Source organism: Larimichthys crocea, chromosome VI (genome assembly GCF_000972845.2).
Source record: "Larimichthys crocea isolate SSNF chromosome VI, L_crocea_2.0, whole genome shotgun sequence".
NCBI classification, from domain to species: Eukaryota; Metazoa; Chordata; class Actinopteri; family Sciaenidae; genus Larimichthys; species Larimichthys crocea.
Window position 1 is genome coordinate 26,535,770 of NC_040016.1, and position 17,026 is coordinate 26,552,795.

The 17,026-nt window shown below is 43.4% G+C and overlaps 1 protein-coding gene across 2 annotated transcripts in view; it reads left to right on the top strand.

Moving 5' to 3' along the window:
* Positions 1-17,026, top strand: part of pcbp4 (poly(rC) binding protein 4) — a 118,340-nt gene that overhangs the window by 83,074 nt on the left and 18,240 nt on the right. For both annotated transcript variants that reach the window (XM_019255359.2, XM_027278939.1), the window contains exons 6-10: positions 321-437; positions 5,718-5,849; positions 6,361-6,489; positions 8,795-8,869; positions 12,507-12,578. In XM_019255359.2, coding sequence (XP_019110904.2) covers positions 321-437; positions 5,718-5,849; positions 6,361-6,489; positions 8,795-8,869; positions 12,507-12,578 — 525 coding nt within the window. The remainder of the gene's footprint in view (positions 1-320; positions 438-5,717; positions 5,850-6,360; positions 6,490-8,794; positions 8,870-12,506; positions 12,579-17,026) is intronic.

The window sequence follows — 17,026 nt, forward strand, 5'->3', positions numbered from 1 at the left end:
TTTCTCTCTCCCCTATTCCTCCCTCCCCCTCTCCTCTCTCCTCTCTCCATTAACCATCTTCCCTCCCTCCCGTCCTCCTCCTGTCGTAATTCACCTCCACTCTGCTCCCCACTTGCCTCCCTTGCCTTCCTGGATACTTCCTCATCCCCCTCCTTTGCATTATCTCCTCATCCCCTTTCTCACTTTCCTTACCTCCCTCATTCCTTCCCTCCTGCCCTCCCCCATCCAAAAAAAAACAAACATAAAACCCACCATCCCTCCCTTCTCCTTCCTCCCTTCTCCTTCCTCCCTTGTTCCTCCCTTTCTGTCTGGACCCACAGAGCAGTGCGAGGATCAACATCTCTGAGGGTTCCTGTCCAGAGCGGATCATCACCATCACGGGACAGACAGACTGTGTGTTCAGAGCGTTCACCATGATCACGTTCAAACTGGAGGAGGTAGATACCACACACACACACACACACACACACACACACACACACACACGCATTCCTACATCACCAACAGTGGACTGTCACTCAACACCGACCAAGTGTGGACGACTGTTAATTGTCTGTATCCATTATTTCACTTAATTACTGTGTCAAAACAAATATTACAAAAATAATCATGAACACTTTAGAGTTAGTTCATAACTTGGCTGCATGCACAAATATTACAGACTGCAGTATTAGCAACAGAAATGACTTTATCTAGGATTTATACTATGAAATGAAATATTACACTGATACATATGTTAATATACACATACTAATTTAAATTATCCTCACACACGTCTTGGTCATTCTGATGATTTCTATGAAATGTGCATTTTAAAGACGGTCACATGATTTTAGCAAAATGTCCCCTGTACATACAACGACAGCAAGGTCCACTGTTAGATAGTACGGCAAGTACACACGCACACACACACACACACACACACACACACACACTGAGCTGATGTGGAGGTGCTCTGACTGAAGTGTGTAACCTTTACTTCCTCGACAGCATGGCAGGGAGCCATTTATTGTAATGTCTAATAGGATTGTCTCGTGTGTGACCTCACACACACTCATACGAGTACATGTGCACACACACACACACACACTCATATGAGTACATGTGCACACACACACACACTCATACGAGTACATGAGCACACACACACACACACTCATACGAGTACATGTGCACACACACACACTCACACACACACTCATACGAGTACATGTGCACACACACACACTCATACGAGTACATGTGCACACACACACACACACACTCATACAAGTACATGTGCACACACACTCGTATAGTGTTTGAAGTGACCCTGATCGCTCGGTCCTCGATCTGTCCGTCTATATTTGGTTCTTTCCTTCCCTCAGTTCGACTCTTCGATTAAAATGTATTAAGATAAATACATGAATTTTAAACATACATTTTAAATATTGTTCGATGTCCCTTCAGTTGTGTCCTTCCTGCAGATATTTAATACTCAACAAAATTATAAGGAGACGAGGGTCCAACATTCACTGTTTGATCGTAACATGTAACATCAGTGTTTGAGCATGTTCGAGGTCTATGAATTAAAAAAACTGAAAATCAACAAATCTCATTCACAGAATTGAAAAAGCAGCTAAACCGTTTCCAAACTACAAATCAGTTTTTCATTTTTTCTTAGTTGAATTTTTGTCAGTAGTATAATATAATTAATATTAAGACACGTCCTTCCTTCGTTCAGTACTTCAATTAATAGATAGATAGATAGATAGATAGATAGATAGATAGATAGATACTAACTTACAGGAGCAGAGAGGCATGACGAGGAAACAATAAACCTCAACAGGCCGAGATCATTAAAGACCAAACTGAGGCATTAATGGTGAAATTCATGAACTGCTGTTGAGTGTATAATAATGTCTCAGTCTGTGATCGTCACTGTATTTTAATGGGTTACAGAAAGAAATTAAATGAATTTGGATCATTGACTTGAATCCGTGTGGCTCTGTGAGAATCTGAGCCTTGTTGACGTATTTAAATCTTCCTGATCCTAATGAAAGAAAACGAGAGGGAAAGAAAATGTGAGGCGGAGTTGATGGAGATTTGGAGAGCGGTCGACGGGTCTCTGCAAGGATTAAAAAGAATACACATGAAATGAAGAGCGTGAGAGATGAAGGGAACGAGATGAAGAGAGAGGGAGAAGAAAGAGAGAAGGTGGGTGCTGTCTAAAGTTAATGAGACTGACAAAGAGAGATTAGAAGAAAGGAGTGAGGGATTAAGGAAAGAGTGTAATCAGACAGAGTGAGCAGCATCAATCACAAGACTAACAAAGGTGTTCGTCAGGGCGACAAAGGCTGAAGACAATCCAGCACACAGCAAGCAGCATGCAGCCAGTACTCATGTCTGAATCAAAGAGTTTAAACTCCTGATGGAGGCCGCCCCAAACACCAAGATCCAATGTGTGGGACAGGAGTGATGTGGTCAGGCAGCAGAGTTCTGGATCTACTGGAGTTTACTCAGTACTTTGGATGATGTGCTATTTAAAATTCTATTGAAGATGTGCATCAAAGTTTCAGCAGAACAGAAGGAGACAAAACAGCAGTCATTCATCAGCATCAAGTCAAATTCAACAGTCAACTAAAAAACATCACACACCTGAAGAAAAATGCTTTGAGTTCTGTGGAGAACCTTTTTACCCACAAGAACTTTAAGAACGTTCTTTGCTTTGAAGGCTCCATGTCTGTACTAAAAGAGCAAAGTGTGACCAGAGTCAAGTGTGTGTTCACATACCTGAGGATATTTGGAACAATGGGACCTGGTTTTGATGAAAAACAACAAAGGGACAGTTTGAAGCCAATGGAAGTGCTAAAAACTGCAGTTCCTCTAACGTCCACTCGAGGCTGGCTCCATAAGTGAGTCAGTCTCCAGAAGTCCCCATGTTCAAATGTCCAACTTCACATGTGCCGAACGTATCGACTAAAAAAAGCCAATAGGTTAAAGGTCCTTTTAGAAGTGAAAAAGCTTAACAAAGTTAACATTTATGTTTAAGGGTTTATACACACACATATAAGTGTCTATAAGTGTCTATAAGTGTCTATAAGTGTCTTAGCATCGTCTGAGGTACGCCCAATTCAACCCAAAATAAAAGCACACATTTTACAACGTGACATATTCTGTTAGTGTTAGTTATAAACTGTTCCCAAACTAAAAAGTGACATACTAAAGATAAATTAAGACAAAACTAGAAAGAGGATGAAAACATTTCACATCTTATTCAAGGTGTCAGCGACGTCACTGCACTTTATTTTGAAATGCAGGCTACAGTTTGATTTATCCATAGAAACACAGCGGACTGAAGCAACCAGCAGTGTCCAGAATAAACCACACACACACACACACACACACACACACACACACACACACACACACACACACTTAAGACTGGGCAACCATCAGCCTCCTGCAGGAAGCACACTTTGTCCAAAGCTGTCAGCTTCAGCAGGATAAAAAAATCATGTTTCTAACAGTTTATGTTTGGCCTCACATCATGAACCTGTTTGTGCATGTGTGGGTGAGCGCTGCCTGTCAATTACTGAGAAACAGGAGACACATGATATAAATAAATATGTGCTGCTGTTTCTGCAGCCGGGGGAGTCATTCATTCAGATCACGTTCATCTGATCAGCAGCCAGACAAGCCAGAACTGCGATTTACATCTGAAATGCAACGAGGCCACGAGTCCAACTCGGCCTAATTGATTGAACCAATCGCATTAAGAACAGGTGATTTAGGCCACTGTTTATTACCTTAGTTAATTAAAGAGAGAGAGGGAGGGAGAGTCTTAACGAATGAGTGGAGAGAGCGAGATTTAGCTGAAGCAAGTCAGAGAGTTTAAGGCGGGGGAGATAATATGTAATGAGAAAAGGGGGAGACGGGGAGGGAGAGGACAGAAAGGAAGAGGACAGGAAGGAAGGGGACAGGAAGGAAGAGGACAAAAAGGAAGAGGACAGAAAGGAAGGGGACAGAAAGGAAGAAGACAGGAAGGAAGGGGACAGGAAGGAAGAGGACAGGAAGGAAGGGGACAGGAAGGAAGGGGACAAGAAGGAAGGGGACAGAAAGGAAGGGGACAGGAAGGAGGAAGACAGGAAGGAAGGTGGACAGAAAGGAAGAGGACAGGAAGGAAGGGGACAGGAAGGAAGGGGACAGGAAGGAAGAGGACAGGAAGGAAGAAGACAGGAAGGAAGAGGACAGGAAGGAAGGGGACAGAAAGTAAGAAGACAGGAAGGAAGGGGACAGGAAGGAAGAGGACAGAAAGCAAGAGGACAGGAAGGAAGGGGACAGAAAGGAAGTGGACAGGAAGGAAGGGGACAGGAAGGAAGAAGACAGGAAGGAAGGGGGAAGAAAAGAGTAAACAGGTGACGTTAGAAAAAAATTACATACATACACACTGTCAGACTGCAGCAGCACTGACATCCAAACCTTCCAGCTGTCAATATCCTGAAGGTTTTACAGAGGGCACAGATCATTCAGTCTAATGTGTTGTTGATTCAATGATTCCTCACGTATCCGTTAAAAGAAACACCAGATAACGGACGTCACATGAGCGTTATCTCAGTGTCACATGAGCGTTATTTCAGTGTTAGATGAGCGTTATTTCAGTGTTAGATGAGTGTTATTTCAGTGTTAGATGAGCGTTATTTCAGTGTCACATGAGCGTTATTTCAGTGTTAGATGAGCGTTATTTCAGTGTCACACGAGCGTTATCTCAGTGTTAGATGAGCGTTATTTCAGTGTTAGATGAGCGTTAGGTGTCTCAGTTTTCTCACCAAAATAAGAGCTGCATCAAATAAAACACTCTGTGTGTCACGTTGTGATTTTAGGAGTTTTTTTGGCCGTTACTATAGTAACTACCCGGTTTCCTGCTGAAGAGCGCACCGACTTTCTGATATTATTAAAATGTTTGATTTTATTAATATTTCCAGCAGCGACTGTCAGCAGACTCTGTTCATACATGACACAAAGCAGCTAACAAGCTAACAACATAAACAAACAAATCACCTGTTGTCACGTCGTGCTGTTAACCAATGAACAGAGCCTGAGCTGGTAAATAAAGTGACATCACACTGAGGTCATGCTGTTAACCAATGAACGGAGCCTGAACTGGTAAATGAAGTGACATCACACTGAGGTCATGCTGTTAACCAATGAACGGAGCCTGAACTGGTAAATAAAGTGACATCACACTGAGGTCATGCTGTTATTCTGAATATTGGCACACTGTGATTGGGTGTCACATTTCTTTATTAAACTCTGCTGATGACTGACGGTGTCAGGTATCCTGTCATGTGTTAATCACAGCAGGATGAATGTCACACTATAATGCTGCTTTCATTCTTATGGTTGCAGTATTTTTTGTTAATATTAATAGCCGAGCCCTGAGCTGTTACCTAGCAACGCACTTCAACTGAGGAGGCTGACGGCCTCGCGTATGCCAAGGTGTGTTTTTATGAGAAAAACCTCCATGTACAAATCAATTAAACAATTAAAGCAAACAATATAATTACTGTTTGTTCAATATCAAGTTTGGTTTGTTTTCTTAAAATGAAAAATGAATCCATCCGCTCACAGCGGCAGATGTTACCTCCTAAACTGAGCAGATCAGCATTTACTGTAAAAGGAAATGCCTTGAATGTTTTTAAGACTCGTCACCTCTCTGTCTTTTCTCTGTGTCTCAGGATTTGGCAGCCTTGGTAGCCAACGGCACGGTGACCAGCAAGCCTCCGGTCACCTTAAGGTTGGTGATCCCGGCCAGCCAGTGTGGCTCTCTCATCGGCAAGGGCGGCTCGAAGATCAAGGAGATCAGAGAGGTGAGAAATGCATTATAAATCCTATTATTTCTATTATACATGTCAGCCTTTGTGCGAGACATCCAGGTCATGAACATCCGCCCAGCACACAGGAGGAATCCTAACCAGCCGCTGATGAGTGGAGTGGACGTTTCTCAGTCTTCATCTTTCTGATATTTAAAATACAACGAACAATAACAGGAAGGAAACACAGACTCAATTAAGACCCTGCAAACTTCTCGGAGGGCTGCTGTGCTCAGGTAACTCGTATTAGGCTGAATGTTAAGCAGCAGATCTGACCGCCATCTCTTATATGCTGGTTTCCATAGCAACATGAGTTAGCTAAGTGAGGTCTGAAGAAGCCATCAATGAATCTGACGTGTTCAAACATCACCACAAGAATACAACTTTAAACTGACTGAGCTGTCACATGACCTGATCAGTTATAAACAAATGTTTTCACAGCTCAGCACATGATCTGTGATTTTCTGTGTGTGTGTGTGTGTGTGTGTGTGTGTGTGTGTGTGTGCAGACAACAGGTGCCCAGGTACAGGTGGCAGGTGACCTCCTCCCCAACTCCACAGAGAGAGAGGTGACGATATCAGGGAGCCAGGACGCCATCATCCAATGCGTGAAACTCATCTGCACTGTAATCCTCGAGGTGTGTCCAGTCTTAACGTTGATCTTCTTAAATATTCGTGCAACCGGCCGTGACTTTGAAATGAACAAAAACAAAAATGAGAATCTTTATTGTCGTCAAACTTGAATTTTTCATGAAACATGTCATTGAATGTTGTGTCGGGAAACATTTGATTAGTGGGTGAAAGGAGCTGTTCTCAGATTTCGACTCTTATTCTGGCATCACTTGGACCGCTTGTGACCTGGAATGGGCAGAATATGGTCTGCAGCGATCTCTGGTTCAGAAGTGAAACACGAGAAAGATTTGGTTCATAAAACAGCCTGACAGATAGTCGACAACGCTGAGTCCAAAAAAGTTTGGACGCTGCGCAAAACAGAAATTCTTTTGGACCGATACTGACGACCAAGTGAAGGAGTTCAAGCATGTCCCAAAACCAACCGTGTCCATGACCTTTGACCCATCGGGTAGTGCTGCATTAAAAACCCACATGATTGTATAAAGGATGTCACTTCAGACACAGTTCATCTCTGCATCTACGAATGACAGGAAGACTTCATCAGAGTTCATCAGAGTTGACATCACGGACGTCGTTCCTTCATTTCAAAGGACGTGTTTTATCTTCACCGTTGTGAAGTCGTTCTTTCACTTACAGACTCAATTCAGTTTTACATTATTAAATCACTTTTCCAGAGAGGCGTGCAAAACTCAGGGAGACACGAGCTTCAGTCCGAGAGACAAACACGACGCAACGTGCCGCTCATTCAGAAACAGTGAAGAGCTGCTGAGACGTTTCTGTTTATCTGACGCTCTCCATCACATAAACGTGTTCTCATGAGATACCGTCCACTTTCCAATAATCTTCCAAATGAAAACACCGAAATCTATAATTAATGATTGTATTATAATTAATCAGAGGCAGCAGTCATTAAGATGAGCTACGACAGTGAAATCAAAGGCTGCGGGAGCTCGTTGATATTCCGAGCCGAGAGAAAGTGAAAGAAAGAGACGACGTCATAAAAACGCTGACCTGAGTTCAGCTCGTTCACTTTCAAGAGCCGCTGCAGTCACAGAGTTCGCTCTGTGCGTTCACGTTTCCTGTCTGATCTCAGGTCAGAAATCTTTTGATCCTCCGATCGGCGGTTTGTCATCGCCTTCCACCTGGTGCATGCTGGGATACGTCCTAGTTGTCTACATGCAGTAAGCTGGACTCGTCTCTGCGTCTCGCTGAGTCTCTCAGCTGACTGCAGGAAACAAACTAAGATCAACTCTTGTGGGTTGGAAGAGAAGCAGGAAGTCTGCAAAAAATAACCAAGTGGCGCCTCCACCAGTGTTGTAGTGTTCAAGACCGAGACCAGTCGAGACCAGATAAAGCGGACTCTGGATTTTATTCCAAGATCGGAAGAACTAATGTCAACAATCTACAAAAGTGTTAGACGGTAGATAGAAGGCTTCAAATAGACACTGTGATTGGTGAACGGCATCAGCTGATACAGCTTCCAGTTATCAATGATCCTGAAGGGAGAAACTTAATATTCAATACTTCACCTCACTCATTATTTCTTCATATCTAAAACCCAACCTAACTTTAAACTTTAGTCTGAATTTATCCCTGAAAGTTTTACAGATCTATAAAAACCTCCTGACACACACAGAAATACATCTCTGTGACTTTCTTACTTTAATGTCTTACAATTCAACAAATCACCGCGCACATAAAGTCTGAAACAAGTTTTAAATGAAGGTCACCATTAACAAAATCATCATCAGTCTTCAGCTGAAAGGACAAATCGAACAGGTTGTAAATCAGAGTCATGTAAATGTGACAGCATGTGAGCGTCCAGACGGACGCCATCAATCCAGCAGCAACGTTCTTTAATAACACGACTCAACAAGACTCAGATTAAATCCTGTTGCTGCTTGTTGGACGTTGTTTGATGTCGTCGTGTTGCATCAAACACACGAGGGAGAAACCTCAGCTGGCAACGCAACAACATCGGACAACTCAGTGCGAGCTGAGAATGAAAAATAGAATAAAGAGCATGACTGATGTCCAACGTCCAACCCTTTGTGAAGACACGAGGACGGCTCAGCCTCAGACAGAGACGTGAACAATGTTTGAGAACCACGGACCGTCTAAAACCTGGACGTAGTCTCCGTGACGTCCCCGCAGACTGTCTAAAACCTGGACGTAGTCTCCGTGACGTCCCCGCAGACTGTCTAAAACCTGGACGTAGTCTCTGTGACGTCCCTGCAGATGTCCTGCTCTGGGATGTCTGATAAACCCACGTCCTGATTCTTCTCTCTTTCTGTTCTTACTTTATTTCAGTCTCCACCAAAGGGAGCGACTATTCCATACCGACCCAGTCCGACTCCGGGAACTGTGCTGCTGGCAGGAAACCAGGTAAGAGGACCAAAGAAAGACAACAACATCCAGGAAATCATTTGGCCTCATAAACCATGAAATATTTTAAAGTGTGATGGTTAAGTGATGGAGGCATGAAAAACCAGGTGGGAGGAGAGAGAGGGCTGGACGAGGGGAGAGGCCTGTGTGGACGGATTAATGGGTCAGATAGACGAGTGGATGGAGGGAAGAAGAAATGATTGATGGAGGAGAGGACAGAAGAAAGGACGGATGAATGAGCCGAGACATCATTTATCATCAGAGAATTTGCTTCAGTTTGCAATTTGCTCGTTATAGAAAAATACCTTTGGCTTTTATTCACACACACACACACACACACACACACACACACACACACACTCACACACACACACACACACACACTGTGAATGGCAGCTCCTGTCACCCTTTCAATAGGATACAAACGAGGCTTTTTTCATGTTTATTCATCAGTAAGATGTGTGTGTGTGTGTGTGTGTGTGTGTGTGTGTGTGTGTCACTCTGGCTTATGTGACTGTGTGTGTTCAGCAGCTATGATATTATAATCATGTCGAGGATGAAGACGCAGCTTTAGCGTCGTCTTCCTCCACAATAGAGGATTAAATCGTGTTTCTGACACTTGTCAGGCTTCGTTTAATTGCAGGAAACGTTTCACCGAGTTTATTTTAAGACATTTGACATCAAGTCACGTCAGTTCTATTTATAAAACCTAAAATCACATATTTGCCTCAAAGGGCTTCACGAGCTCTGCAGCATGACGTCGTCTGCAGAGATAAAACAGAAAATATTAACAGAGAAAAGTCTTCCTGCTTTACACCCAAACCAAGAGTCGTAATTCATACGACTGCTACACATAACATCAACATGAGTCATTTAGGATCATCTGTTTTTCTGTTGCACTTCTTTCATAATTTAAATGACACAATAATTCCAGTCTGAGAACCTCTGTGTGAACGATGAAATGATCTAAACTAAATAACTTTATAAGTAATCAATAAAATCTATAGTGAGGTTCAGGAAGCCAGGATCAGTGTGACGTGAAACAATGATGTAAATATCTTTCACACATTCAGCTTCTCAGTCTGTCGTGAAGTTTTAATGCTGGTGACACACTGACTCAACGACGTGTTGTATGTGTGTGTGTGTGTGTGTGTGTGTATGTGGGTGTGTGTATGTGTGTGTGTGTGTGTGTGTGTGTATGTGGGTGTGTGTATGTGTGTGTGTGTGTGTGTGTGTGTATGTGGGTGTGTGTATGTGTGTGTGTGTGTGTGTGTGTGTATGTGGGTGTGTGTATGTGTGTGTGTGTGTGTGTGTGTGTATGTGGGTGTGTGTATGTGTGTGTGTGTGTGTGTGTGTGTATGTGGGTGTGTGTATGTGTGTGTGTGTGTGTGTGTGTGTATGTGGGTGTGTGTATGTGTGTGTGTGTGTGTGTGTGTGTATGTGGGTGTGTGTATGTGTGTGTGTGTGTGTGTGTGTGTATGTGGGTGTGTGTATGTGTGTGTGTGTGTGTGTGTGTGTATGTGGGTGTGTGTATGTGTGTGTGTGTGTGTGTGTGTGTATGTGGGTGTGTGTATGTGTGTGTGTGTGTGTGTGTGTGTTCATGGTAATGAAGGAACGTTTGAATCTCGCTGATGACTTTTACAGGAGCTGACAGGAAGCCGATCGTCTGTCATGTAAATCCACATTCTTTAAGTAAATACTACAACATGTGTTCCCATGGAAACGCCCGGTCCAGGACGAGCTCCTCGGTTCTGGTTCTGAATAAACCGAGTGAAGCAGAAACAGAATCAAGCCTCCAGCTGCTGTGACTGTTTGTCAGAGTAATCACATTACTTCTGTTGATTACGACGTCCGCTGGGGCTGTTCAGAGCTGAAGCTGATACGTGGCCATATGGCATCGATTTAGCCGATTACATCGTGTGATTACTGTAATATAGAAATCAAGATTACTTCTATTTACATCAATTTACCACCAAATGTTTTCATGTCAGACGAGGCGGCCTGAGGAAACCCTGCAGACTTCCTGAGACACACATGCAATATAATCTCATTTACTCAATTACAAACTTTGATAAGTTATATTGCTTGTCAACAGACATGTAAACGAAGCTGTTTCCAACCAATCACAGTGATTTTTAGCAGCACAGCTGTCGGCCGGTTCCTCCTCTTTGGTCTCAGACATCTTGTGCAGACATTCGTGGTACCCAGAGGATGAACCCCTGACTTATATACAGATCTAACCGATGACACGACATTCAACAGATGATGTATCCTGATGGTAACATCTTGACGTCTGTTGGATAAAATGCCATGAGCTTTGTAGTTCACATCATCCTGAGAGGAACAGGAATATCTTTAGTGACCTCGCCGTATAAACACCCCTCACCCTGAACACCCAAAGAACATAGAAAAACATATGAATCGTATTGACAATCGAAGCCAGTGTTTTGTTTGTCTATTCTGGGCTCCTATACAAACATGGTGGACTCTGAATATATATCTATAATTATTATATTCTGTATATAGAGCACAGAATCTGACACACTGGACCTTTAAGTCGATGTTCTGGTTTCATTTTTCCATTTCTGAATCTCATTCCAAAGAATTTTGAGTTTCAAGAATCTTACAAACTAACTTAAAGATCTCGTTTGTTGACCTCCACCTGACGTCACCTTGCTGCTGTGATGTAGAGGTGTACTCCAGGACCCTGTGACATCACTGTTGTCCGTGGTTACAGGCCTGTACAGCAGTAGTGACTTCATTCATGTCATGCTACAGTAAAAAAACCCTGGAGGTTTGTTGAAGTGCTTTGAGCTCTGAGAAGTTTTCAGGGACAGAAACTCTGATGCATAATTGGTTGAGTCTTGCCGTGTGCATTGGACCTCGCGGTGCGTCGGGCTGAGCAGCATGCAGGTTGTCATTCGGTCATTTCAAGCCGTGGATGATTTTCCCTGAGAGAGATGTGTCTGTCCTCGGTCACGCATCGTTGGCCTGTAACAGAGATTGTTTGGAGACCGACTCTCTGCAGAGTTGTTGGGGTGTTTGGATATTTCTGTTGTTGTCGCTGTCAGCTGTGGAGTAAATGTCCCGAACAACGAGGACATGTTGAAATGAAGCTTCAAAAATCAGTATTAGGTTAAATCTTTTATCACCTCAAACAAAGAGCGAGAATTAAAGAATCAGACAGTTCGGTTCAGATGTCTGGACCATCAGACAGATGCAGCACATTCAGAACATCTTTAACAAGAACCGCTTCCATTGAAGACGGATTATAAAGTTCTTAAAACCACTTAAACACTTTGTTTAAATACAGATATAATACAGAATGTAGATTTAATTCTCGGTTATTTCCGGACAGCAGACTGTTGCTATGGACACAGTTTTGATCATAAACTCTGGAGGAGGCAGTAAAATCATTTTTAAATCAGTAATTTGAGCCCAAGTGTTGATAAGCAGGATCATGTATAGAAACTGTAGAGAAATGTGATTGCAACATTATTATAAATGCTCAGTTCCATCCTGAACTTATGAACAATGTGTACATGTATGCAAATCATCACACGGGGAGAAGAAGAAGTTAAAGAAGCTTCATTTGTGACCCGAGCAGAACTGACTCTCTGCTCGTGTCTCTCTGAAGGTGTTCGAGGCGTCAGACTTCGGATCTCACCCGCTCTTCTCGATGGCACAGGGAGGAGTCGACCTGCAGCAGGTGAGTACGGCCGCCTGGGGTCAAGGGTCAAACGGTCGTCTCCATCTCAAGATATATACAAGAACAAAGTAACATTAAATAAAGTGCAACAAATGCAAAAGTAATTAATTACAACAATCTACTGATAATTTTAGAGCATTTCAAGTCTAACATGAGGTTTTATTTTAACTTTATGTGAAAATCTTGTAATATATAAAAAATACAGGAAAAAACTGTAAAAAATAAAAAAGTTAATTCCATAAAATTAAAGATTTCTATGTTACAGTGTTCCGGAAATGTTGCTGTTGTTGACAAATCACAGCCGTGCTGATATTCAGTATAACGGCACTGCCTCTGTGTGATATTGCTTTAAAATAAAGAACCATTTCAAATATTCTCAGCCCCAAACAAATGAATTGTTCTTTATGTAATTCTCTAAAAATATCGCCTGAGCTGTAAACAGGGACAGAGCTGCAGCCAGAGATGGCTGGATAAAAACAGAGTGGTCAAGGATGAACAGAGGCTGCTCTGCACGTGTGCAGACAATGAAGAAAGAAAGCCTGACAGACAGATAAAGAGAAAGAGAAGCTGAGGAGACAGATACCGCGACCACAAACCTCTTCTGTTAAAGCTGATTCCACTGTCCTGCATGTGGAGCTGGTCTGAGAGCAGCATGAAGACTTCTTCTTGTAAAACAGACGTCTGCTGTAATCGTATGATTCAGTTCTGTGGTACGAAAAGAGGAGAAGCTCAAGCACAGTCATGAAAATGTAATCAAGCAGAACATGAGGACAGAATATTTACATACATGAGTTCGGCTTTCACAGGAGGCCGAGCAGAAACACTGACCATGATCCACAGCAGCAGGTCTGCACCTGGTGCTGCTCGCTGAGCTACAGCTCGTGGCCACACAGGAGCTCCTTCAAAGGGACGAGACGTGGCTCTGACTGTGAGACCCCCCGACATGCACGGCACGAAGACACGGCGCTGTCCTCGTCTCTGTTTGTGATCAGTGTCCCCCGTGTCTCCACACTAACAGATGTTTACTCCTCCACCCACTGACCCGGGGCTTTGATGCCTTTTCTTTAATATGCTGAGAGGGAGGGTCCTCGCACCTGCAGAACAATAAATCTCTGCAGGTTCTGCTGGAGCTGCTTCAGGACAGCGTGATGAACAGTGTGGGAGCTGCAGTGCATCACGGCGTGGGTCAGGTCGGGTTCACACAGTGACGTTAAATCTGCTGCGTTTCCTCTGAAAGGAACAAACGTGTCATCGTTTATCGTCTGCTTATTAAAGCTGGTTTTGAATGACCCCATAATCAAAGCTGGGATCTTCTCAGCTTCAGACTAAAGTGCAGAGATGAATGAAATGAATTTTTTACTGCTGCTCTCGTGTCAAGGACGTGGCAGGATGTTTAGATCGTCCTGAGCTCAATGGTCTGAGGTCAGTGCCAACAGCGAGTGTCACTTAGCTGAGTGTCCTTCAGTCAGTGCTTCAGTGGAGCGTCAGGCCTCGGGCCAAGATCCTCGTAGGTTTAAATCCTGTTCATCTCCATGAGTTTCATTCAGATTTTTCCCGCCTTTGTGCTTGATGGTAATTTAGACTTTTTCTGGACGTACAGTTCATGTTTGAGGCAGGAACACCTCACGGTTATAAAAATAAAAATAAAAATAAAAATGTTGAGACGTGGCGTGAATCAGCCTCATGCCGAGACTTCCTCTGCAGTGATGAGAGACACATCTCTGCTTATTAACTTGTTTCACTTTGAGCAGTTATGTCAGGACACTTTCCATACAGAGCAGCTCTCTGGACTCTTTATATTATTTACAGACTCAACAACTCAACATGTAGGTAACAATGCAAACCATAATGAAACACTCGGGAAACATTAAAACAACATTTGACAGCTGGTGATGTCAGAATCAGGTCACTTCATTTATTTATTTATGGATACGGTCTGACAGTTCTTTGGAGATGTCTAAAAATAAAACAGATTTGAACCTTTTGATGCACGTCACACCAGCATGGATTGATCTTTGTGTTATTCATTACGGCTCAGTAATCAAGAGGAAAACTAACGAACAGACTCAAACTGTTCGTGTTGGGAGACGCATGACGACTCGCTGATCAGCGGGAGTTTGGGTTCAAAGACAGACGAAGTCCAACAGCAGAACTCTGTCCATCACGCTGACAGACAACTTATAGTGGATGTTTGTCAGGCATCAGGGCTTAAAGCAGCAGGAACAGCAGCTGATGGAGGCTGCATAGGACTGATGGAGGCTGCACGGGACTGATGGAGGCTGCACAGGACTGATGGAGGCTGCACAGCAGCTGATGGAGGCTGCACAGGACTGATGGAGGCTGCACATCAGCTGATGGAGGCTGCACAGCAGCTGATGGAGGCTGCACAGGACTGATGGAGGCTGCACAGCAACTGATGGAGGCTGCACAGCAGCTGATGGAGGCTGCACAGCAGCTGGTGGAGGCTGCACAGGACTGATGGAGGCTGTACAGCAGCTGATGGAGGCTGCATAGGACTGATGGAGGCTGCACAGGACTGATGGAGGCTGCACAGCAACTGATGGAGGCTGCACAGGACTGATGGAGGCTGCATAGGGCTGATGGAGGCTGCACAGGACTGATGGAGGCTGCACAGGACTGATGGAGGCTGCATAGGGCTGATGGAGGCTGCATAGGGCTGATGGAGGCTGCATAGGACTGATATACTACAATACACAAATACAAAATACTACAGTGTACACTGTACAACTAACAGTCTCTAATATAAAATACTATATATTTACCTTAAAATGAAGAATAAATAAAGGTGACTGTCACGGTTTACTGTAATATTAGAAAGAATTATACTGTATTTATTACGGTAACAACAGCTGACTTTTTATTAACAGTGTATTTCTGTATCAGCACCCAGTGACCGGCAGGTAACCAGCTGGTTTATGTCGGTATCATCTGTAGCATCCGAGCTGGCTGAAGCTTTGTGCATCATGCTGCTCCAGCTCGTTCAAACTATTCATCATTTTTCTCAACAATCAACACTGAGATGATCCAAGAGTTTGACAGAGAAGAAGAGGACTGTGGGAGAGACGGATGAAGACGAGGACAGAGAAACAAGACAAGAAAAGGGATGTGAAGGAAACGAGGAGGGTTAGTGCAGAGCTCAGTGTCTGTGCGAGGCGATTAATGCTTTTTATTCATTATTCAGGCTGCAGTCATGTGAAGGGACGCGAGGATTCATCTTCTTCTCCTGCTCAGATCATTCATTCACTGTCTGTTGACAGAGTCATCTGCAGCTCCCTCACAGACACTTCTGGGTTTAACATTAATCTTCATTTCCAGATTAGAGCAGCGAGGATTTCTTCTTGACACGATCAGAAAAACCCGTTTGAACGGTGGCAGATGTTAAGAACTGTTCAAGGAGAGCACGACGGAAATAAACAGCCGAGTCAGAGAATGTTAGTGAGAGAGAAGAAGTTCATTATGAGATGGCAATCCAGCTCCTACAGATCAGGGGCGTCCCTCTAGACCTTCACAGACCTCCTGAAGACCTCCAGCTCTGCAGAGAGGACCTCAGCTGGACATGATACATCTGTCCTCTACAGCTGGACATGTCCTCTACAGCTGGACATGACACATCTGTCCTCTACAGCTGGACCTGACACATCTGTCCTCTGCAGCTGGACATGACACATCTGTCCTCTACAGCTGTCACAGCTCTTACTGCTGCACTGACTCTTTCTTTTTGCTCTGCACCTTCATTGTTTCCGTCTCTGCTGAATGATTATCTGTGTTAAAAACAGATTTACTTTTTTTATTGTTTCATTAGTTGAATTTGAAATATTGTTGGTTTGTTTATTGGTTCATGTATGAGAAGTTTGAATTTCACTAGAAATGACTTTTTGTTGTGCAGAGACGTCATTTGTTCTCGTCTGCATCTTTACATACAAATAGGGATAATTAAGATAACATAACCTATTTCTAATTAAAAAGAAGAAGAAAAAAATATATCCTACTTCTCTCGCATTCGTGAAGAGTCGCGACTCACTTTTTCTGTCAACCGGTGCGAGTTGTCACACATTTGTAGCGATTTTTAATTGTGTCACGATGCATCGTTATATCCCTACAAATCAGATCAGATTTTATTTGAACAGCCCAAAGTCACAAAGTCCATTTTCCTCTGAGGCTTTACAATCTGTACAGGGAGTGACACCCTCTGTCCTTAGACCCTCGGTTCCAGTGAGGAAAAACTTGCCCACAAAAACCTTTAACAGGGAAAAAAGGTGGAAGAAACCTCAGGAAGAGCCACAGAGGAGGGATCCCTCTCCCAGGACGGACAGACGTGCAATGGATGTCAGTGTACAGTGACTGATAAAATGATTACAGTAGCAGATATCAGCAGAGATGGAGTGAATAAGCGTCTCTGTCCAGCTTCCTCCTCTGAAATAAAACCG